Source organism: Patiria miniata, unplaced genomic scaffold (genome assembly GCF_015706575.1).
Source record: "Patiria miniata isolate m_02_andy unplaced genomic scaffold, ASM1570657v1 HiC_scaffold_18, whole genome shotgun sequence".
Lineage (NCBI taxonomy): Eukaryota > Metazoa > Echinodermata > Asteroidea > Valvatida > Asterinidae > Patiria > Patiria miniata.
The window spans coordinates 10133877-10158977 of record NW_024037056.1 but is presented as its reverse complement, the minus strand read 5'-3'; the positions used below and the strand labels follow the sequence as shown (position 1 = coordinate 10158977).

At 39.9% G+C, this 25101-nt stretch overlaps 1 protein-coding gene across 1 annotated transcript; it reads right to left on the bottom strand.

Moving 5' to 3' along the window:
* Positions 1–8037: 8037 nt before the first annotated feature.
* On the bottom strand, positions 8038–19895 carry LOC119725149 (solute carrier organic anion transporter family member 3A1-like). The gene is made up of 12 exons (XM_038196509.1): positions 19813–19895; positions 19111–19516; positions 18339–18541; positions 17497–17781; positions 15611–15775; positions 15034–15229; positions 13218–13371; positions 11986–12161; positions 10728–10789; positions 9830–9978; positions 9371–9466; positions 8038–8505 (listed from the first exon to the last, which is right to left on the bottom strand). Exons 2-12 carry the CDS (start codon positions 19449–19451, stop codon positions 8410–8412), a joined length of 1923 nt encoding a protein of 640 aa, XP_038052437.1. The 5' UTR covers positions 19452–19516; positions 19813–19895; the 3' UTR covers positions 8038–8409.
* Between the last annotated feature and the right edge of the window lie 5206 nt (positions 19896–25101).

Below are 25101 nucleotides of genomic sequence, written 5' to 3'. Positions count from 1 at the left end.
CAAGTTGTATAAATATTTGTTTGTTTGCTTGTTAGTTTGTTTCCATTTATGTATTCATACATACATAAATGCTGTTTAGTGATACCCAAACAAACTAATACATTGTGCAAAAAACCCAAAAGTCTCCAAGACTTACTGACAGTATAAATTGGGGTATCATCCACAGAAGGACTATATCATAGCCTTGTTTAGTCGGAGCACCAAGGACTGTTGTCAACAATGCATGTACTTTTTTTCTTCTTCACATTTCACCATAAAAACACAGTATGGGAAGATGCATCAAATCCGTGAAGAAGCTATATAATGCTTCAATTTTTAAAGATGATTCCTGTGATGAAGAACCTATTAATTAAAAACATTGGACACGTTTAGTTCATGTAGATTACTAAGTAATTAAGAAGTTTTCAGTTCTGTCAGGAACGGTCATGCTTGTTAATTTACTTAGTTCAAAATATCACACCACTACAACTCATTGAACACGACTGCGCAAAAAGTAGGATTTGCTATAATGTTGACAACATGCCATGGAAATGAACGACATTGTTGTACATGAAACGCATTCATGACAAACAAGTTTGATGAATGGCCTTTAGGCAACTGCCACGATAGAAAAAAAAAACAATTATACGAAACCCCAATCTAAAAGGGGTTTTAGTAAAGTAACTTTTAATTTCACCTTTAAAATATAAACAAAATACCTTGACCTCGTGTGCTAGACACAACTTACCGCCACTGGCTTCGATTCACTTTGTCGAGTGGCCGATGTTTTCAGAAAGAGAAGTACCCAGTCCTATTAATGCGCAGGTTTTGACTTACATGCACCTGTTGTCGATAGGGCAAAGCCACGCCTATTTACTCCAGCCCGAACTTGACGCTTCAGAGGTTTATAGCGCCATTGAATTTCTAGAGGGACGTGGTAAACATTCCAAAGCAAATAATACATTTCGCCGGCAGATAAAAGAGGAATTCAATAAATGTTTGCACAACAACTAAACATGACTTCACTACCTGCAAATAGTCTTCAGAATTCCTTTTGGTGTCAGGAAGCATCAAAAGCCGACTTCATCTTGCTTCTGTTAGCAAACGATTTGAACTTAAACCAATTTTCACTCTGAATGCGAATGGTGAAAGTTAGCTTGGAATACTGTCAGTAATCCCACCGGCAAACTAATTCCACGCGCGCCTCGCTCGGCTATTGAAAGTGGATTGCAGGGCGAACAAAAAACGATATTTATTTTACGTCGTATTGTTCAGACTTCGAGTCACTTTGTCATTCTGAGTTTCACATCGCCGAACAGTGGTGCCCATGACAAAGTGAGCTATATTAGGTTAGGTGGCGTACAGAGCCCTGCAAAGCACCCTCAAAATCCCTGAACCTTTGAAGATATCATGCCCCCAGAACGGCAAGGTCATAAAGGCGTTTAGTTGTTGAAGTCTTTGCACGCCATTTTGAAACAAAAATTACATACTGAAGAACAGTAACGGTTCTTACGCTGACGTTTTGTTTGAATTAGGTCAGAATAAACAGCCTCCGTCGACACTTTACAACAGTATTTATGAGACTTGTAGGTTTGCATGCTGACATGAACAAAGTATGGAAGGTTTGCGGTAACACCATCTCTTTTGAGTTGTGTGCTTCAGACAAGAACCAGCCGTTATAACTCTAATTTTCGAATAAAGTGTGCTCTGTTCGTCAAGGAGACACTACTGGTGACGTCGAGTTAAAACAACTGGTTCTTCTCAAAACCGCACAACTCAAAAGAGATCAAATTCACCTGGTTTTACCGCAGACCCTACATACTTTGCTAACTGTTTATATATTTTAAGGATAAAGGCATATTCTAGTATATATTTGTGTGTGTATGAGTTTGTATCCATCTACATAGAGGTAAACAAGCCAAAATCAACAAGTGAACTGTCAAAACAGGTGTTTTGATGTTAAATTGGTATGATGTGGTTGGATTTTTCTTCCAACCCCTTTCTTGGTATTTGGTCGTCTTATCAATTCTATATTTTTTGTTCTGTTTTCCTCGCCTGTCTTGAAATTGGGTCATCTGAATGATTCTTTTAATATCATGAAGTTTGTTTCAATTAGGTCAGAATACTTGGCCTTGGTCGAAATTTAGCTCTAGAGTAAACACCTCAGCTTTGAAGAGGTCATGCGGTACCACCGCCATAAATTACTCCCTGGTCTTCAAACAGCCAATTTCTCTTTGAAATGACGTAGGGCCAACCGACACGCTCCATATCCTGAATTAAATCGTATCTTGCACAGCTTGGTGCCGCAACTTTACTGCTCCGAAAGTACACCATCCGTCGTAACGATCCTGACCGTAAATGCTTTATTTGGTCCTCAAAATGTACTTTATGCAACATACACTATTGTATAGGCCATGTCAATTTTTTTTTAAATTTTATTTTTTGTTATAAAATTGGGTTTGTGATCACGTGATGCAATCAGTTTTCTTCTGCACCGCATACATATCTATTGAAATATAAGCGGTTTAAACGTGTTGACATGTGCTTTTTAATGTGGGCCATTTGCAACAGAGGCTGAAATGTTTGGGTTGCCGGGTGGTTGTCTGTCGGATTGACGTCACAGGTAACGCGGCCTATGAATGTATTTGCTGCCTCAGGGTTTCAGACAACATAATAGTGAACAATCAATCACCGAGTTACTGCTTTGAGATCAAACAGTATTTATATCGAATCTGTCACCGTTTTGTTGCTGAGACCCTGCTTATTTTCTTTGGGAAAATGTTTTCGATTATGGCGATTGGTTTTGTGGACCTAATATCGTTTAGTGTGTGACATTCCTATAAGCGTACCTGACAGCAATGACTCAGCAGCTGCAGGCTAGTGCGCTTCTAGTGAAACAAACAATCTTGAAAACTCCACTCAAATATGAATGGAAAATAATCAACAATGTACTTTAAAACTTACGCTTCCAGCTATGTACACAGCTGTGTAGGTGCATGTCATAGGGAAATCTAGAATTTAGCAAAACAAGGCAGACTTTGTACGTTAGTAAGCATAAAAACAACTTTGTATTCTACGGAAAGCGTTGAAGTTTCGTATAAAAATGTCACTGTTTAACCAGAAGGAATTGTTCGTCTATCGTCATAATTATTTTCAATGATACTGAGATTGCTCAAGCGGTCTTTGACACGAACAACCCTTTTAAACTCAACCCCCATGTTGTGGAACACCTGTAATGTAAAGATGAAAATAATGCGACCTTGTCCAACGTCAAAATCAACACAAGTTCAATTGCTCTAGAGATACCAGCGTCTTTATAGACTACAGTGTTGACTCAGTCGCAGGAGTGGGACAGTAAACCACACACAGCGTCCATGGTAGCCCACACCGTTTTTTCCTCTTAAAAATGGGGAATCCTGGAATCTCAAACCGTTCGTTTGGTTGTTTGGAAATTGTATACCGTGCCGTGTTTCGTGTGCTTAAAACTGTTGATCAAAACATCATTAAGTAGTGTAATATTGACACATTTGTTTGTCATTATTTGGTGTAAAAGCTGTTTTTTTTGGGGGGGGGAGGGGGGAGGGGAAAGCAGTGTTCTATAGACTGTGATTTCAAAGACAAATACATTAGCTATTGAATTTAAAAATGAAAGTAGAGTGAAATCTTTTGTAATACCAACAGTTACATTAAAGACAAATCAAGAAGCTTTCTTGGAGAGACTCCAGCTTTCATTATTGTTATCATGGTAAAAAATAATCATATGCGTAGCGTGAGCATTACAACTTCGCAAACAACGTTTGCCCCCGTTTTTTGTTTGAATTTGAATTAAACAAATTTGATCTAGTGGCACTTTTGCTCACAGAGACACTTGTCGTACCATGCTGTGATTGCACTTCTGGCCAGTTTCCCACTTGAATTGAAAAAACCTTGAAAAATGGGGTATTATTGGTGTGAAGTAGTGTATGACAAAGGACAACAGAGAAGTTGCGCAAACAGTTTGGTCATAAAAATCAATAAAAAGCTATTTCAGGACCACGGCTCCAATCCGAGAAAGGAAATTTAATTAACTTGTTGAATGGAATATTATAGAGGGATTCGCCTCGCGGATTCTCGAATGGGGACACGCCACATCACATCAAGTACTTTGAACTTGAGTGGTGAATTTGCCATCTTGTCCATTGAGATTATGTCAGATGTTGTAGACTTTATAATTCATAATACGCAGAGATTAGTTGTTAAAAGGCGTGTTTGGAAAAGAATGTGAACGATTAGGGATGTCACTTATGGTGATTATGGTTTCAGGATACCACTAGACAACATCTTGGTGCGCCATTGTTGGCTTTGCCCCCCCCCCCCCCCCGGCCCCAAACTTGTTGTGGATTTTGTAAAGGACTGTCCTCCTTTTAACAACAACGAGCGGTATACAGTTCTGGTATGCCATGTATAATTTACCAGGACACCGTCTAAAAAAGCGTCTATTGTATTTGCTGTAGTGACCTCGGCTTGTTCTAGCAACCTTGATTTACGATTCGAGCCGCTTGAAATGAAAACAACTTACGTGCATATACACAAAAGCCTTACCTAACAGGACCCCGTGGCACGCGAGATACTTTTGACCCAGGTTTGAATAGATTGTGGTCCCTTACGTCAATCGATGAACTCTTTTTACTGTCATTGAATAAGCCTGGGTACCAGATTTGTTGTTTTCTAAATATAAGTCATCTAGGGATGTTTCTGGGCCAAGGCTATGACGTTGCGATTTTGCATTTTCTCTGGTAAATACAGGTGTCCTTCAACTACTTGCGCTTGGCCTGCTGGTCTGTTGTGCTTTGATTCCATCTTTTCAACTAGAAAGCACTCAGAGAGCGCAAACCTCCGCCAAGGCTAAACAATTCCCCGCTATATTGTCAGTACATGCCAAAAGAAATACTTGCATAAATGGTGAAGAATCCTTAGAACAAATCCTGGATCCAGCCCCAGATCCGGATCACTTCCAAAATCTAATCGATTTGTACTAGTACCTAGTACCACCCCTACAAATGTTTTCATGTAAATCCGTCCAAACCTTTTTGAGTTATCTTGTTAACAGACAAACCAACAAACTAACCGAATCCGATGAAAACATAACCTCCTTGGCGGAAGTAACAGCAAGTTATACTCTCTTGCAGACGATGGGCCTGTGCACTAGCTGAAGTCTCAAGACGAGTCTATCATGAAAATTGCTTTGGGGAAATCGTAAAAGTTCATGAGCCTTAGAGGGCAACTACCGCGATATATAGGGTGTCCCCCCATAAAGGTGTGCAGTGAGATATCCTTTAATTTCTCAAAAACAACGCAACATGGGTATTTCATCTCAATGGAGCATATCAATAATATACTCTTGAGTACAATCTGTGAAAATGCCATGGAAATCCGTTCATGCAAACCAGAGATCTAACAGATTGTAAAAGGCTATTGATTGTCATGGGCCTTTTCACTCCGATGTAAATTAATTGAAATGTGTAAATCCCATCTCATTGGAATGGGTGAGAAACTCATAGCATTTTATGATCTGTTAGATCTCTGGTTTGCATGAACGGATGTTTAGGGCATTTTTACTGAATATACACAAGGGTACAATCAATATGCTCCATCAAGGTGAAATACTCATGTCAAGTAGTTTTTGAGAAATTAAAGGATATCTGCTTGCACAACATTTTTGGGACACCCTGTATTTTTACACAGAAGCATTAACTATTTAGTAACGCTCCTTTAGAGCCATTACAGATATTTAAAAGTTTTGAAGAAGAAATATTGAACTGAATTTGAGTGGCCACTCGAAAACTCAAATTCAAACAAGTTGAGCAAGTTCTGCCTAGATTTTTCTGTTTGCATGCGGTGATATGCCCACCATGGTACTGCTAAACTCGAGCAATTCTTGTTCATCCGTAAACATCGGAACTAAACGTTTGTGTCAGGTTGAATAACAGGGTTGGTCTGATTTACAAGTCATTGTTACCGATATAGTATGGTTGGTATCCCGTGGAGATTGCTTGAATGGCATTTTTGCTATGCGTGATTGGCTTTCAGCGCCGTGAAAATTGGAGTTTGGACCCGAATCGCTTTGTTGTAAAACTAACTGCCATCAAAATATGCTCCACACTGGTATAAACAGGGTGGTGCATAAAGAAGGAAACCCACTTTGACAGAAATTTTAACCTACTTACTTAACCCTAAAATGGCCGGGGCAGAATCTCTTTACAATACCCTTGAAAAACAATCCCCAACCCGAGCTTCCCTGACTTTTTAGCCTCGAGTCTTTTGCATCTTTGGATACCCCCCCAAAAAACCCATAAAATTCAGACTATGGGTTACTGCGCAGCGAATTTTTTTCGGCGCTCTGCGCGCAAACTAAATGTCCCCATATGTGGTGTACACACACCAGAATAACTATTGGTGCATATGGATAATAAATTAGCCGATAATTCCAAAACCCTTTAACCTATAGTAATGAGATTTCTTGGGTATCTTTATATTAAATTGTTCTATGCTTGCACCGAGTTTCATATTTTTTCGTCAATCAATGGCCGAAATCTGAGGGAAAGGGCGGAATCCACCCCCCCCCCGTCTGTGAGATGGTCAAAATAACCCGGCTCCTTTAAGGCACTTTCCCCTAAGAATATCCCAGGCCAACAGAAATGCCCATCTAGAGGTTATAAATGTGCTCCGTCGAGATGAAAACAAAACTTGAACGAGTGCAACTCTCGTTATAAACAAAAAAGGTCTCTAGGTCTCTTTACATTACTAGGTAAAAGAAACACAAAGAGCAAGATGGACAACATATTCATAATTTGTTCCTCGTCTTATAGGTTTATAGCGAAATGAACGGGACCATATTCTTTTCCTTTACTTTCACACCGACGGAAGGTGCCCCCTTTTCTGAGCAAGTGCCCCATTTTGGTGTTGCCCCCCTCCCCCAGTTTGAAAAGCGTTCCGCCGCCGCTGATACAATGTGAACATGAAGCACGGCAGTAGATCATGAGAATGACAGGGGACAAAGGTACCAAAACCAAACAATTTCTCGAAGTGACGGTTGACATTGGTGATTAAGACAAGCTGCAGGGGCATAAGTGAGAGCAGGGGACCGATTCTATCGTCTTACAATTCTGTAAAACAAAAGGCATATGGAAAGAAACTCACAAAGTTTTAGGTCAACCGTGAATAATATAGATTGTGAATTTATATACAGAACCAAAACTGATGATACAAAACTAATCCAAGCCTTCCTAACACATTCTTTCGTTATAAATTAGGTGGCGTGCATTTGTATATAAAATAGCGGTTCAGATCCAATTACCCGTGAATTTTTAACTTCTAATTGGTTTATATAACTAAATACATACTCTACTGAGAAAACTTAATAAAACAACTTTATAAAGATAATGGATAATTTTAATTGAAGATATAAGGAAAATGATACATGTTAAATAGAAAAGTATGTAAACAAAGCTGACTGGTTTTTATTCAATACTATATATTCCAACTCAGATATAAAAAATATCTTTTTAAATCACTCACTCAAATTTTTAAATTAAAAAAAAAAACCACACAAATATTACAACAGTTCTAGCATGTGTAAATATAAACAAGATGAGGGGTAGTTTTTAAAAGAATACTGTACAGTAACAAAAGCGCTTCTTAAGAAAGACGATAAAAGATAAAGGTTAAATTTAAGTATACTTTTTAACACTTTAGTTTTTGTCGACACCATGAAGAGAATTACAAGTCCGAGAGGAGACAAATTATTTTTAACGTTATATCTTTCAGTATTCATAAGATGAATTTGCATCTGGGTGATGTTAGGTTTTGCCCTTCACCGACTTATAAAAACAATGTATACCCAATGTGTTACCTCCTGCGTAAAGGTTGGAAAAACAATCACTCGGGTGGGACTCGAACCCACGAACTCCTGCTTTCTAGTGCAGAAGTCTTTAACCACTCGACCACCGAGCTTGCGGGACCGGTTGGCTGGTTCGAATCTGATGTACAATTTAATTGGTTATTGTTTAATTTAATATGTTCCTTAAACTCCTTGTTTTTGTTGAAGTGTATTATGATTGTATTATTGAACCTCCTATTTTGGATATAAGACACACAAGACAAATTTAAATACGATACAGGGTTGGATCCGAATTATCAGAATTTAAGTAGTACACCTTTTTAATATAACTTCAAAATTACATGTCCTGACATTTTCTTGTCGTGGAGTCTATGCATGTATAATATCTGGTTGTTCACGTTTTTTGAGCGAGTTGAACTCAATTTCAAAAATTGACTTATTTGTATTAACTCATGATGTTTCTTTTTCAGCAATTCCTTTGAAAGGGTAGACATCTGGGAGGTGTTTTCTAAAGCTTTATTCAAGCGGTTTGGTCAAATGTCAAGTTTCAATCAAAAAGTTGTCATATCGGTCTGGGTCCCCGCCTCCGCTTCTTTATCGTAGCCTCTGTTGTACCTGCCCTCCAGCCCATTCTTCATGTCGCCATTCTGTGTTGATAAGAATAGGTGGGCGTTACCACTCACGGTACCGATATTTATAGAAATGACGTCATTCCAAAACAATCTGCTTGTTGCGCAGATCACGGTGACCTTGATAAACAGAAACGTACTCAGGGTCAGGGCTCTAAACCCCTATAAATAAATCCGTGTGAATTTTCGAGAGTAATTTTACTGTTAACACAATCTTGATTTGGTGTGTACGCCTAATTTATACTGAAAAGGTGTTCTGTTAATTAGACTACATTGTCTCTGACATGACCAAAACATCCATACCTAATACAGGCTGAGTTAAAAAACACCCGAAACCCAAATGTCGGGACCATTGTTTAGTGAAGTTCTACATGTAGCACTTTCAAAATCTAGGATATGAAAGTCCCATTTATGAGCTTTCTTTTAGTACAAGAATTATTCAAATCACTCATGTAATTGTCAAGTTGCGGAATTTTAAACACAACCACCGTTGTAAAGTTCTGTCCACGGATCACAAAAAGGTAAGTGTTCTTCAGCAAACGAAATCAAATCACATAGGGATGTGTGTGAAATGTTTTCGTTTTGCTGAAAGAACGCAAACCTTTTTTGTGATCCGTAGACAGAACTTTAAAACAGTGGTTGTGTTTAAAATTCCGTAACTTGAAAAGTACATAAATGATTGTAATGATTGTTGTACTAAAAGAAAGCTTATGAATTGTGCTTTCATATACTAGATTTTGAAAGTGCTACATGCAGAACTTCACTAAAACAATAGTCCCGACATTTGGGTTTTGGTTTTATTACTCAGCCTGTATTCGTTAAAAACATGACCAAGTTTGGCAAATTTCATGAATTAAAAGACTTGATTTCAGCCCCTTCTTACCTTCTTTTCGTGGTCGTATTTGTCCTCCTTCCCGTCAAAATCGGCGTGTCTGTACACTCCAATCGTGGCAGCAAGGTAGCAGGCAAATGTAAGAACCTACCCAACAGAGAGAAAGAAAACACATATTTAATAGTCAAAATTAAATATGCAATTTTAAAATTACAATGTGTCTATGGAAAACTCTAATATTAGTCTGAAATACTCTGAATCAAAAATCAATCCAGGTAAGACTCGAGTGAAAACTCAATCTGTTTGATTGAATGAATTTCACTCTAAAACGTCTGGTACCCTGCTTCAGTCATTGGGGGAGTTCATCTCCGCTCAAATAGATTGAATTTTCACTCGTTGCAAACAGAAAGGCCAGACCCTCGGCACTTGTAAATGTCTTTTACACTGTATAGAAATTGGTGGATCTCGTCCTTTTCTCTTAACAAACCAATGTGTTAATCTTGTTCTTACTTTCAAGGCCAGGAAGATTCCGAGGAAAGTCAGACGGAATGTCACCGAGTCGTACACTAGACAGTCGCCGGCCACGCCGCACTCGATTCGGTCCAGGATGCAAGCGCCTTCGATCGCTGCCCCAAAGTACAGCGGAGCCGGTAGAAAGCCTGGAACAAAGAGAGGTGAGAACACCGTGAAAAAGGTTTCATGATTTCGAAACTGGTAGGTTTTGTGCATTCACAGTACATATGCAAACCATTCCCAACATTGCTCTCCATGATCCAACGAAGTCTCAAATCTGACTTAATAAGCCATTTTTGCGAATTAAATTCGAGTAACATCTGGTACCCTGACTTGCTTGAATGCGTGGCACATTTTAACTTTGAATTCTCCAGACCAAAGAGACTGTTGCTATATCACGTGATTCAGGGCAAGGCTTACGCTAGCAACCCCCAGCTCCGAAATGGTCTGGTGTCTTTGTGCCATCCCCGCCCATTGCGAGGCTGTGAGCAATGTATTGATGCTGAACGTCTCATGTAAGAGCTTGCCCCGAATCATGTGATATAGTAACAGTGTCTTTGGTCTGGAGAATTTAAAGTTAAAACGTGGCAAGCATCGTTAGCAAGTCAGTGTACCAGACGTTGTTCAAAGTTAACTCGCAAAGGGAATAGGTTATTGGCAAATGGAAAATATCCAGTTGAGTTTGAATGTTCCCCATTCCTATGGATTGCATGGATTGCAACCCACTGTTATGACTTGAAGTTTTTAACTTTAACAAGAAATTATACAACATTGTCGCGGTGCGTTCGACTGAGCTTAGGAAAAGTGGCAGTCCTGAATATAGAGTGAAAATGCAAAATTACATAAATTAACCATTGGGTATAATTTTTTTTTTATAATGAGAATGGGTGTTTACCTAAAGCTCGACCAAATAGCGATTGCATTCCAAGAGCGTAGGTTTTATCGTCTCCAGCACATCTGAAGGAACAGAAAAAAATATGTTATTGTTATCAGTATCCCCTAAACACAAAAGGAATTGAAGTTATATCATCAGGAATACACAGCTAAGAATTTCAGCAGTGTAAAAAAACATCTTATCGCCAGCCAGGGAGAGGTTTAAAAGTTCAGTAACTTAACAAGAATCTTATTAGACTAAGCAAGGAATTGTGAATTTTGCAGTCGACCAGAAGCAAGTTGTTTGAGATTTTTTAATACATGTATATACACATGTCATAACAGCCTATCACAGGTCATCGTTAGTCAATCGCAAGGCATCGCAAGTCGATCACAACTCATCACAAACCCATCACAAAAAAAGTACATTACAATTCACATCACATGTAATCACAGGAAAATTACACAGCGATCACAACTCAACACAGCTCACAAGCAGTGACGTGACTAGAATTACATTTCCTAGTGGCACCTGGGGTGCAAATGATTTTTAAAGGGGGAACAAAAAGGCAAGTGACACAAAATGTTATTCAGTTGAAGATTTCAATGGTGGGAGGGGTGGGGAGGGCAGCTGTAGACCATTATCATGTTGCCGCCATCTTGATTGTTTTCCATTCAAATCAACGTAGCCAAAGCGAGGCTGGAAGGGAAAATAGTTTGGTTCCTGTTTGCACAAAAAACATTATCATTCAGTACTGTTATTGAATGCAGGGAACAAGACTGAAATGGTGGCAGCGTGATAGAGGTCTATAGACCATAATCATGTTGCGGCCATCTTGATTGTTTTCCCATTCAAATCAACGTAGCCAAAGCGAGGCTGGAAGGAAAAATAGTTTGGTTCCTGTTTGCACAAAAAACATTATCATTCAGTACTGTTATTGAATGCAGGGAACACGACTGAAATGGTGGTAGTGTGATAAAGGTCTATAGACCATAATCCTGTTTCTGCAATCTTGATTGTTTTCCAATTCAAATCAACGTAGCCAAAGCGAGGCTGGAAGGAAAAACAGTTTGGTTCCTTTTTGCACAAAAAACATTATCATTCAGTACTGTTATTGGATGCAGGGAACAAGACTGGAATGGTGGCAGCACGATAAAGGTCATTTGTTCATTCCCTGTGACCTTGCACCTGACCTGACGATTTAATGCTGTGATAATTCCTGTTCTATTTATACATCTATATCATTGACTCCATTATAAGAACAGAGTGGAGAAAGTACCTCATCGTCACCATGAGTAAGGGATTTTTGGCCGGTGTGCCGAATAGGACGATGCAGAAGAGGAAGATGCCACAATAGTAGATCATGTTACAAGGTGCCAGACACTGCCCCGTCACTACTTGTTGCGAAAATGAATCCGTGGCATTGTTTGAACTGCACGAACAGCCAGTGTACACCTGTATTGGTAAAACAAGTAGATAAGCAAAAAAAATTTAGTGAATATTTATGAGTCATTTGCTTATTTCGTTGGTTATAACCCCATTGCATCATTGAAACTAATCAAAGCTCAATCATGAACGTGCGCTTGCCTCAAGGTAAGATTTCTTTGCACAACTTTGATCAAAATCTTAGAGTTATTGGTACCTGTATTTGCTACGAACAGACAAGCCTACTTTGTAGAAAAAAAGCTTTGCACCACATGTACTCAGATGAGAACTATTGCTTGCACCTGATTATTATCTGAATTTGTTCATAGTGATAGTGCCGAACATGGGTCCTGATTAAACATGTCCTTAAAGAGGCCCAGATTGACTCAGAATGGCTACCTACTGGAAGCCTTTCTCATGTGTCTAATGTACACGATGGGCCGGGTTCAGCCCAATATCGGCTGAACAGCCAGCAACCAGGCTAAGTCACACAGTCAGAATACAGGACGATTACGCTGGCCATCTTTGGGAACAGCAATAGAAATCTTGTGTGTTTGGTTTTCACAGCACAAGTGGCAGTCAAGTGATCGTTGGTCGAGTATTACTTATAGCCGTGGTGTGCTTCGAGGGTGCGGATGACCCAGCAAGTTCAAAGACACAAAAGGACCGCACAAACAATTGCCAAACACTTTATTGGAAGCCTAGAAACTCTCGGTGCTTGCACAAGAATAAAAGGCGTCCAAAATATAAATTTGTATTGTACAACTAAATAAATACTGCATGAAAGGAGAATAGCACAGAATCGCTGGCACCCAGGTGTTAATGTCGCAGTCGGATCGGTTACAGCAGATGCATCAATAAAAATGTTAGGAGGAGTGACATTTCCCATCCTAACACGATATTTATCAGAGTTGAATGAAATTCCACTTCCTTTTTTGAACGGTTTAAAAGTTCATTCTCTGTATGCAAGGCTCATAATTACGATTGAGTCCACTCTCTGTTTGAACTGAGGATTAATTTTTTAATTTTTTTTACGAAAGAAATTGCCAATCGGAAAGTATAGAAGAAACAATTTTGTTGTCTTACCGTGATATTGACCATTGGGTCGTCCGTCTGATTTTGCTGTTCACCGGTGCAGCCAGCAAAACACGGCGTGGCGTACACCAGTCCATCGTGGCCACAGACTGGTTCGTATCGCGAGCCAGTGCAAGTGCAATCTTTGTTACACGGGTTGGTTGTACTGCGAAATGATAAAATGTCATCAGAATATTAGTTGAGCATCATTTCCGAGTTGAGAACTTTCATCAACATCATATCAGAGTGGACAACATTCCTTAATATCATTTCAGAGTTGAGAACAATTACAAATGTATCAACATCATTTTAGAGTTGCGAACACTCATCAATATCATATCAGAGTTGAGAACTTTCATCAATATCATTTGAGAGTTAAGAACTTCCATCAATATCGTTTCAGAGTTGAGAACATTCATCAATATCATTTCAGAGTTCAGAACTTTCATCAATATCATTTGAGAGTTGAGAACATTCATCAATATCATATCATATCAGAGTTGAGAACATTAATCAATATCATTTTAAAGTTGAGAACGCTCATTTGAGTTGAGAACATTCATCAACATAATTTCAGAAATGAGAACTTTCATCAATATCATTTCAGAGTTGAGAACATTGATCAATATCATTTTAGAGTTGAGAACATTCATCAATGTCATTTCAGAGTTGAGAACTTTCATTAATATTTCAGAGTGATATTTCTTCTCTGTACATTCTTATATCTGAACTCCATTTTTCTTTCCACTTTTTCTATCATTTGAGAGTTGAGAACATTCATCAATATCATTTCAGAGTTGAGAACATTCATCAATGTCATTTCAGAGATGAAAACATTCATCAATATTGGAGAGTTGAGAACATTGATCAATATCATTTTAGAGTTGAGAACATTCATCAATGTCATTTCAGAGTTGAGAACTTTCATTAATATTTCAGAGTGATATTTCTTCTCTGTACATTCTTATATCTGAACTCCATTTTTCTTTCCACTTTTTCTATCATTTGAGAGTTGAGAACATTCATCAATATCATTTCAGAGTTGAGAACATTCATCAATGTCATTTCAGAGATGAAAACATTCATCAATATTGGAGAGTTGAGAACATTGATCAATATCATTTTAGAGTTGAGAACATTCATCAATGTCATTTGAGAGTTGAGAACATTCATCAATATCATGTCAGAGTTGAGAACATTCATCAATGTCATTTCAGAGATGAAAACATTCATCAATATTGGAGAGTTGAGAACATTGATCAATATCATTTCAGAGTTGAGAACTTTCATCAACATCATTTCAGAGTTGAGAACATTCATCAATATCATGTCAGAGTTGAGAACTTTCAAAATATCATTTAAGAGTTGAGAACATTCACAAATATTATTTTAGGAGTTGCGAACACTCATCAATATCATATCAGAGTTGAGAAATTGATCAATATCATTTTAGAGTTGAGAACATTCATCAATATCATATCAGAGTTGAGAACATTCATCAGTTTCATTTAAGGGTTGAGAACATTCATTAATATTTCAGACTAACATTTCTTCTCTGTATACATTCCTTAATCTGAACTCCTCCTTTTTCTTTCCACTTTTTCTTTTAAGTTGCATTTGGCAGAGCCATGTAATAGGCGACTTTCAAAACGAATCTTTCATTAAACCCAATCTTATACATGTATATAAGGCAAAATTCTCTCAAAGTTTCTAAAAGTTTCAGTTGGTGCTCAGTGCTGTGACGATTTTATCTTCCCTGTAACCTGATTGGTCTAGGTTCGCGAGCACGCGTACATGAATATATAAATCATAATTATAGACTCTTCACCTGATTTCGCCGTTACTGTTGCCAGCATAGGTGGGCACAGGACAGGACAGAAAGTACACAACCGGGATGCAGGCCATGACGATGACATTAAGGACGAGGATAACCTTCCCGCACCCCTTGGAGTCCAAGTTCAGCTTCTTGACCAGGAATCCCCCGGAGAAATTGCCGAGGAAGGCAGCAGGAGTGATGATTATTCCTGCAAGGGAGGAAAAAAACATGACGCCACTACAAAAGATGACAGGAGACAGCTGTCATCACGGTGACCATCGCTATGGAAACGGAGGTCAAAGTACATCTCAGATGACCAAGACTTAACCCAGCTGGAGTACCTACATTAATTTAAAAAACTTGCTGTTGAGTATATGTATGATACCTTAAAACGACGAAGCATAGCTTAACTTGAGTGTTTTAAAAGTGTTTGACTGAAAGTGTTTATAAGACTAATGTTCGTTCGCAAATGACTGATTTTACTATACTAAACAACATCTGTTGTCAATTGGGTAAGCTTCGTGAATTTAGTGAAGGCTCTTTTTATAGAGCTTTGAAGAAGAAAATTGGAATGCTGCTAAATACCCACCCACGTATAAGGAGGATTGGGCAGCTGGTATGTTAAACTGGACTTGCAGAAACTTGGCCATGAAGAATCCAAAGGATGCAGCCACCGCAAGATCGAAGATGGAGCCGACCAAGAGCGCCATGAAGACGAAGTTGCAGAAAAGTCGCTTTGATGCCATGAAAAAATCTGCCACGAGAAAACAGAAATCGTCGCTCATTGATACCAATATTTTTATATGCAATAATGTGGTGCTTATATGGCGCTTAACACCAGAGGTCTAATGAGAATAGCCTTACAATTCTTACCCCTGTTCATCAGACAGTGAGACCATTTGTTTCTGCAGCAGCTCGAGATCAGCGCAATCTGATCTCTCCCTTCAGAGGTACCCATTTATACTCCTGGATAAAGAGAGGCAATTGCAGGACCCCAGCAACACGATGTCTCTCATCAGGGTTCAAGCCCACGTACCACAGAACATGAGTCGAACACGGTACCATTGGACCACGGCGCACCACATATTTTTTTTTGGGGGGGGGGGTGTTTCAGTGTTATGTTCGGTATGCCTTGACCCATTTGGGGACGATATAGCTTTGACTTCGTTGCTTGAACTGATGTGGTCTCCTCATCTATTGATTAAGGACAGTCCCGAGTGCATCGAAATCTACGTTTAGTACGGTAGTTGAAAGCTCCGAACCATTGTATACTACAGCCGTGTGGTTGCGAACGCTAAAAAGTGCCGGTTGTTAAGCAAAGCTAACCCTATTACGTACTTAGACGCTGTAACAGAGCAGTGAAATTCGTGAACCCCACAAATCATGGCCTTTTGCATGTTGTGTTTCTCAGAAAATACGCTCAGTATGATTGAAATGTTAAAATTATAACAAAGACGAAATTCTAAATTTCATGTCAGTGCAAAAAATCGCCGTCATCGATGCCAAAACCTCAATACTGGTTACTGGTAAAGCTGACCTTCAAGTCGGGAAGAAATCGTTCGAAAACTTCTTCGAATCTATGTATTTATATCAAATTCTAGGAATTTACGAAAGTTGTTATTTCACGAGTAGTTGAACACTTATACCATCTCAGTATATTTCGAATTTCAGCTTAATCTGTTGTTGCAAACGCTAGTGTTACATCTTGAACTATCTCCAGGGAAAATTCACAGACACATACACATACATACTGGAACTAAAGTTTTCGAGTTTGAAAGTGTCGAGTTTGAAAGTGTTCTTTCAAAATGCTCCTTTTTTGACCAGAGTTAATTTCCTGGGTTGAAATTCGGACTTAATATCCCTTACATAAAATACTTCAATTTGCGACGGATCAACACACCTGGGAAAGTCCTAGTTTATGAGTGGAGACGTATTCACCTATAGAAATTGCTCTGTGGAGACATATACAATCTTTTGTTCCCCAGTGGGCACATGTCTGCACAGGGTACCGTGTACCAGATCCAGGTTGCGCATCTTTAGCAGAGGAGTTTAATTACATTCAGTCCTGTAAGCTTTTACATGACTAAAAAGGTAAAAAGGATGACGGAGAAACCACACCTTTGCAAACGACAAACAGAACTTGGTTCAATATCTCATTTACTTGTATGACCTTGATTGTTACCGAGAACTAGAACATCAAAAGAGCCAAATTGCGGCTCCTCAAGTTCGTCTATAGAAACATGAATACCCATCAAGTGAAAACAAAAACAGAGTCGAAGGTCTGTTATACTTGTGTTCGAAATGTAAAGACGATTGTGATAACATGGAGGGGGTCTACTCGATGATGGTTAGGGCTAGGGTTAGGGTTAGGGTTGGGGAACATAGGTATTGGGAAAAATAGGTATTGGGGAACATAGGTATGCACCCACATGGCTATGAAGAGCGAAAAGAAGGCAAAGAAATTCGGTTGCTAACCTTTGGCTCCGAGTTTGCTCTCTCCTTCCTTCCCTTCCATCGCCAGCTTCTCCTTTGGTATATCCTCCTGGTTAATCTCAACATCCATCTCCTTCGGGAAGAAGAAGAAAGGGATCGAGAGGAGCCCAATGAGGGCGCCGTTCACGAAGAAGCCCATCCACCAGGCTCCAAGCCACTCTACCTGGCCGTAGTACTGGGCTGGCCAATCAACCCACATTGAAAGGAACAGATACCCTTCGCCGAAGCCGACCAAAGTAGCCGATGTACCAGCAGTCAGGATAGCAGCTAAAACACATGACAAACAGGTTCTTTTACAAAAAAATGTCTGTTTTCAATTTCACAAATCTAGCTCTAGTCATTTTGTTAAAGAACGAGATGCATGGCATATGTTCTCAGTGTTTGAAATGGCTGTCATGCTTCTTTCTGTTATAAGCTGATCTGGTTCTTGTGTTATGAGCTGATTTTCTTATGCGAACACATCGGTCAATTTTCTTAAGTCAAGCAAGTTGAGATATTATTTAACCAAATTCTGATTTGGCCATCGTCAAACTAACTTAAGGCTGGCTATTCTGAATTTGTTTTGGGAGGGTGGAGTGATATGAAGGTACATACTAATAATTGTGTCAAATGATGCCTGATGTGATGCACTAAGCACCAATGAACAGATTTCTGATAAAACTGTGTCAGCAGAAAGTTTGGCAATCAAGTTCAGCTGCCAAGCAGAGCAGGAGGGCATGAGTTCGAGCAACTGGAGCTAGCTCAGAATTACTTCTACAAATCGCAGAAATCTTTCAGAAGGGAACACGTGCTAGTATTAAAATTGACAAAGGAAGAACATTCACCGATGTAGTAAGGTGTGGTTGTGCCTTTGACTTGATCGTCGATGTAGGTCAGAGCAATTGGGAACAACGGTCCGTAGGCAAATCCCATGATACACTGGCCGAGCAGCAAGGCCCACATCTCATTTATCCTAGAGCCAGATTCATCAATATCCTCTGCTGAGCAATTCTCTTCCCCTCTCGCAGCATCGCAGACGTAAATGGTACTATGATGAAAAGAGACAATGTGTGGTTATATTTCGGGTGTGAAAGAGTAAAACACATTCAACCCACTTCCCGTAATGGAGCGACATTTCCACCTTGAGATGGCGATGTCAGGATTACTTGACTGTGGCATTGAGACAAATTGGTAAAAGGGAAACCGGTCAACCGACCCATCAAATTCTGCAAACCAACCAAGTCAATCAGTCAATATTGGCCGGCAGGGCAGCATGCAGACTTCAGGCCAGCCAGCCAGCCAGCCGAGGAGCCAGCCAGCCAGCCAGCCACCAGCCAGCCAGCTAGACAATCAATCAGCAATTCAGCCGCGGGGAGTCAGCCCGCCAGCCAGCGTGCCACCCAGCGGGGAGCAAGCCAGCCAGTCAGCCAACAAGCCAGTAAACTGCCGAACAGCTGGCCATCCAACAGTCGGTCAGCTTCCAAATCGTTGAGTCAACGAACCCATAGCAAATCCACAAACTTGTTACAACCGGCAGTCTTTTCAATCAACAAATTCCCAACCATAAAACAACCGAACAGTACAACAAACACTACACTCAATTTACAATCTGCTTACCTCGTGCCATTCCCAGCTTGAATCGCCTCCCCGTCCCTGTAAGACGGATACAAAATGTGCGGCATTCCGCTCAAGATTCCGCCAACTGCAGTCAGGAGGCCGAGGACGCCTACAATACGCGGCCGGTGCATCGACGACCCGACGTACGACACCAACGGGATCGAGACGAGACTAGCAAAATCACTGGTGGAAAGCACCAACCCCGCCACGGAGGTAGTGATCCGGTACTGCTTCTCCAAAGTGGTCAAGACACCTGCTATGTAGAGCCCCACTGTGACTTGGACACAGGTGAACAGAGCGAAGCAGAAGCCGAAGGCCACCGGGCGATTGAAGAAACCCATGGTTTGATTGAAGCTGCACGGTCACGACGTGGACACGATACACGCACCGGTCTGTAGTTCAAAGTCTGCAAAATAGAAATAAAACGGTAAACTTAATTCATATCCATCAGTGCCCTCAACAAGGGGTCGTTGTAACCTCAATCGAAGCCCAAAGCCAAACTGTGGCGTTGATAAGGTTTGGTATTTCATCACTTGGTGTTTTCTCCTTTTTTCGTTTTTCATTGTAATTGTTTTTCTACAAAGTTGGTAAAACAGGAATATTAGAATTCTTATGGTTTTTCATTAGGAATGTCATCATTAACATAAAACAAAAACACCTTCCTCATAGAATAATAAATACACCATCACAAAGAAAAGTTACCTGTTGCAAGTACGAGAAATATCCTGGCTGTATCCGATGTGTTCACGACGCGACTAGAGGCTTAGATGTTCAGCTTAAGCGAGTGGTGTCTAATGGTGAAAATCGGTACTTGCTGTTGAAATTAATCGTTCGACCCTATCACCACCACCCGTTACTCGGCACTCGACTGGAACCACGCCCCTTGGCTCCTGATTGGTTGAGGAAGTTAACTCTATTCGTCAGCGCCTGCGCACTGCGACTGCCTCACATCACGAATCTGATCGGCCAATTTCGTGACAAGATCACTGTTACTGACATATTGTCACCCAGATTACAAGACAGTCATACCTTTTTTTCAAATTTAGCTTGCATAATATTTATTCTCAGTCCAGTTCACATTTTTGGGGGGTGTTTAAGCATTCGTACTTTTCGCCCAAGGTACGAAGGGTAAGATTTTCGGCGGTTTTTCCTCTGAAAGCGGATTTGAAAGGCAGATTGTCCCAAAGTGCTTGATTTAAATGCGTTAACATAGTCACCTGCATTTCATAATTGGATTTTTGGTTGGTGTACAAAAGAGACTTTGAACTTGACACACACAGCAGTGTCAACACTTTTGACAATAACAGGTGCGATCCCTGCTACCCGGCAACGCATTTGCTCTGATGATTTGTCAAAACAAGGATGTTAACCCAAAAATGTCCAACACAAATCACAGTGAAGCACAACTACTTCAAGCCGGACAGCAAATCCCTTAAGAACAACCATATCAGATCCTACAGGATTTGCCACGCTTCCTCCCTTAGAGGGATTCGTGTATGAAAGGAAAGACAATATATTCCTTCAGGTCAGGTGGATTTTAAGCTCTTATGAATATAGGATACAGGGTAAGTAAAAAAAAAGGAAACCCACATGTCAGACACCTTTTGAAATGAAGTTCTGCATGTAGCACTTTCAAAATCTAGGATATAAAAGACCAATTAATAAGCTTTCTTTTAGTACAAGAATCATTCAAATCACTCATGTACTTTTTAAGTTTGAAACACAAACACCGTTTTAGGGTTCTGTCCACGGATCACAAAAAAAGGCATGTGTTCTTTCAGCAAAACGAAAACAGTTCACATAGGGATGTGTGTGAATTGTTTTCGTTTTGCTGACAGAACACTTACTTTTTCGGTGATCCGTGGACAGAACTGTAAACCGTGTTTATGTTTAAAAATCCGTAGCTTGAAAAGTACATGAGTTATTCAATGATTCTTGTACTAAACGAAAGCTTATTAATTGGGCTTTCATATTCTAGATTTCGAAAGTAACACACAGAACTTCATTTAAAAAGGTGTCTGACATGTGGGTTTCCTTTTTTTTTACTCACCCTGTAGAGCAAAACTTTAGTCAAATATCCATCAAAAAAGATCCCCAGGAACCTGTAGGGAAGGAAGAAACCTGATAAGGTCCTAGTTTGGCGGTCATGATTGCTTAACAGATGCCTTGTTAAGCAAAGGCACGGGGCGTCTATCAGCCATATTTGAATCCACTGGAAAGGCCGCTCCATCAATTCTCCTTTTCATTCTCTCCTGTGCTGTTCTTGTCCATGTATTACAGTCTCTTATGTCTTCCATGCACTTTCTGCTTGCATGTTTCTCATATCAAGGATTATTGTGGAAACCCGTAGAAGAGTAGGGAAGGCTATGCAGGGTGGTGCAAAAAGAAAGAAACCCAATTTTGACAGCAAATTTCACCTGCTTGTTGAGCATATTTCAAAAAATCAATTTAATGGAATTAAAATATTGAACATCAGTGACAACAAAATTAATTGCGAATGCATGCTTTGTCTCTGAGATATGGTAGTTAATACATTTCATGTTCCAAACCTGCTTGTCTATGGACTGCTTAATTCCATCCGCTTGACTGAGCTCCGGAGCTTGATTTGAAGAAAAAAAACACTACCCTAGACTTAGACGTGGACAACAGTTATTTTGGTGACTTGTATTCAAATTAGCATAATAACACTATGCTTGCAAGTTTTCACCACGTATGGTTGAAGAGTTATACTTCACTACATTATTTAAAAACAACCATATTAGTTGGATAAGTAGGTAAAAATTCCTGTCAAAAGTGGGTTTCCTTCTTTTTGCACCACCCTGTATAGGTCTTAAAGAGACTAACACTTTCTCGTGTTCTCAGAGAATTCAGCTAATGGGCTCCTCTCGCCTTGTATATGTGATGACCTTTGCTTCATACCTGTCAGGGCCATTTTGGCAGATTGAATCTATCTGATTCATTTATGCTTTTAACTTTGACTTGTGGCTCCCGGGTTTCATCCATTCCCCCCTCCTCTTTAAACATGAATTTCCTGTCTTCTCTCATAAACTGGCAGAAAGAGAATCGGTTTAAAGCGCTGATCAGGTTATGAATAAGTACAAAATAAGCCATAATAAATTTGACATAAGTAGGCTTAGTGTTAGTAAAGTCTGTCACGAGCCAGTGTGGCCCATCAGGCCGGCGTTTATCTCCGGTTTCAGTGACATGAAACAACTGAGAGTATTTCTGTTCCCCCTGGATGCGATGCTAGTCCATCGCAGGTTACTCCCCAGCGAATGCCGGTTCCCATTTATACTCCTGGGTGGAGAGAGACAAGTGGGGATGAAGTAGCTTGCCCAAGGACACGACATAATTGCCAGCGGCTGGATTCGAACCTATGACCCTCTGATCATGAGTCACACACCCTAACCACAAGGCTACACTCCCCCAAAGGCCTAGTGTTAACTGTACAGAATACTTGGGTATCTGCTACCGTACAAACAACAGTTTATTTCGAACTAACCTCGCATTTGCCTAAAAGTCTTACAAAATATATAAATTTACCAAAATAATTTTGAACATTAATGTGAATTATGAATCAATCAGATGACATGCACCCGCGCATAAATCAGAATCATAACAGAATCTTAATTAAAGGGAATATACATCATTTGCTTTTGCTGTAATTTTCAGAAATGGATGGAATTGGGGGGTTGGAAATAAATAGCAAATATAGTTACACTGACTTTTTTGAGGTTTTGGGTTCGAAAATGCTATAAAAACCAAGAAAACAATCATTTTCCTGTAGTCTGGTTCCCTGACTCCATTTAAGAAGAAACAGCGCAGTTTGCATATATTGGGGAATTGTAAGGTCAGGGAACCAGTCTAGCTGGCTTGTACCCGTTCATAAGTGTGTAATCAATTGCAAACAAGTGCGATGGTCAACTGGGGCCAGTATTTGAAAAAAAGCCAGTTTTTTTTCCAACGCTGATCGGCCGATCAGCGTTGGAAATTGATACAAAAATACCACTTTTCTTGAAAATGACAGTATACCAGGTGCCATGATTTTACAGGATGCTTTACACTGTCATTCACTAACAGTCCAGCAAGGTATTTCAAAATGATTTGGTAGTTTTATTTTTTGATGTTTGCAAATGTTGTATTTTCCCTTTAAACCTAGATTGTTAACACCAAAACTGTATATTTTGTATAAATGTTGCTGTAAACATTTAAAAGCTGCGTACGTGCAAAGGCACAAAAAAAGCAATCCAAAGTGTACTAACACAAACACACAGAATTCGATGACCTTGTGAGTGGCTGGGGTAAATAAATGCTAGCCTTTATAGCTCATAGCTGTAATTATAACTCCAATAAAAAAAACCACCACCAGAGACAAATCTAGGCCAAGTTTATGACGTGGCAGTTCTGGCTCGTACCAGTTTCCACCAATTTTCCTTTGCCCTAACAAAATACCCCACACGGGGCAGTTTCAATAGCGACCCCACAGACACTTTCGCATGATTGATCACATGCAACTCACACAAACCTATCCTTAGATTTTGTGTGTCAAACTAATCGTTGACACGGAGGGTCCTGAGATTCCACAATTGGATCTACGGTTGTAAATACTGGTTCATTTCAATGCAGTTTAGAGGATCAATGCAAAGTCACCGTTGGTAATTTGTGTGTGTGAAATCCCTTCACAAAACGATGTTCTTGTTTGTACCATAAGGCCAAAAAAAATAAGTCTCCGGTTTCTGGTATGGAGCTTGTCCAAAACGTGGTGCGGCGACGCGGCTTTTTTTTTTTTACCTGACTTTTTTGCTTTAAATGTCGGCTGATGACTGCAAATGGTGCCCGACTAAACTTAGTGCAAATATATGGGAGTCCAGAGAGGCCACATAAAGCTTATTCTCGATCATAACCCCATCTAAAAACACGTTAAAATTGTGCAGTAGCAGGATTCCAGTCAAACCAGTGAGTTTGGCGGTTTTGAGACATCATCTTTCATTGAAAAAAAAACTGTTTCATTTTGCCGACGCGCATGGCTACGGCGACGCGCGCGCATACCAGAAACCGGAGACTTTTTTTATTGGCCTAACTCTTCTTTTTTTTGCATTAAAACTGTTACAGTTTGTACAATCTTCATTACTTCCCTCCGATATTTATGTTAATTCAGATTATCCTCTCCTCTTCGAAAGCCCCTTCTCCATTATCTCATGACCATTTTCAGCACCATAAAAAGGTCACTTTCTTCCATTTCCAGCCAAGGGCGGATCCAGAACACAATTTTTGGGGCCCCCAAAATATGTTGGTCCCCCAAAAAGTGGGTCCAAAAAAATTACGGGGTGAGGTTCGGGGGTCGCCTAAGGGATTCTAGATGTGGTGCGATGTGAGGCTATTTCTGACCACTTTAACCTAGTCTTTTTGAGGAACTTAACATGGTGGTTTACGCAGTGCCTTAATTTTTGTTCGACGTCACTTTTTTGGGGGGGGGGATGGCCCCGTTGGCCCCCCCCCCGATCCGCCCTCGTTTCCAGCATGATATAAAGTTTCGATTTTCGTACGCCTACATCTCCAAATATTAACTACAGTACTGCATTTCGTTTTTACTCTTTAATACAATGATAAAACGCTTCAAGAGACTGCGCATGCCTAACCAAACTTGCACCTCTTTTTTTCCCACGCGTTATGGAACACTAAAAAATACTGCCCTAGTAAACTCAAGTGAATTCACCCGTGAAATTCTGTTCTAGAATTTATGCAAGTTGGACCACAGAGTTTGAAGTCTACAGTTATTTATTGTACAGAGTTATTTTTGAGGAGTGTTTTTTTTTATTACTGCTATATTTTTTTAGTATGCATGAATGGCCGCCCATACTGCACACAAACGAGTTCGATTTTACCCATACCTATACTTGCGCAACGTGAATTGTAAAGAAAAATAAATCAACATATATTTTTAGGTCAAGGATGAACAAACAAATGGGCACCTGTGGAGGATTTTGTTCA

Excerpts from the sequence above, each read along its gene's own strand:
- LOC119725149 (XM_038196509.1), bottom strand. The coding sequence starts at position 19,451 with ATGGGTTTCTTCAATCGCCCGGTGGCCTTCGGCTTCTGCTTCGCTCTG. Across the intron at positions 10,790-11,985 it reads TTACTCATGGTGACGATGAG|ATGTGCTGGAGACGATAAAA; the intron begins GTACTTTCTCCA and ends CTGTTCCTTCAG. Across the intron at positions 9,467-9,829 it reads GAATCTTCCTGGCCTTGAAA|GTTCTTACATTTGCCTGCTA; the intron begins GTAAGAACAAGA and ends TCTGTTGGGTAG.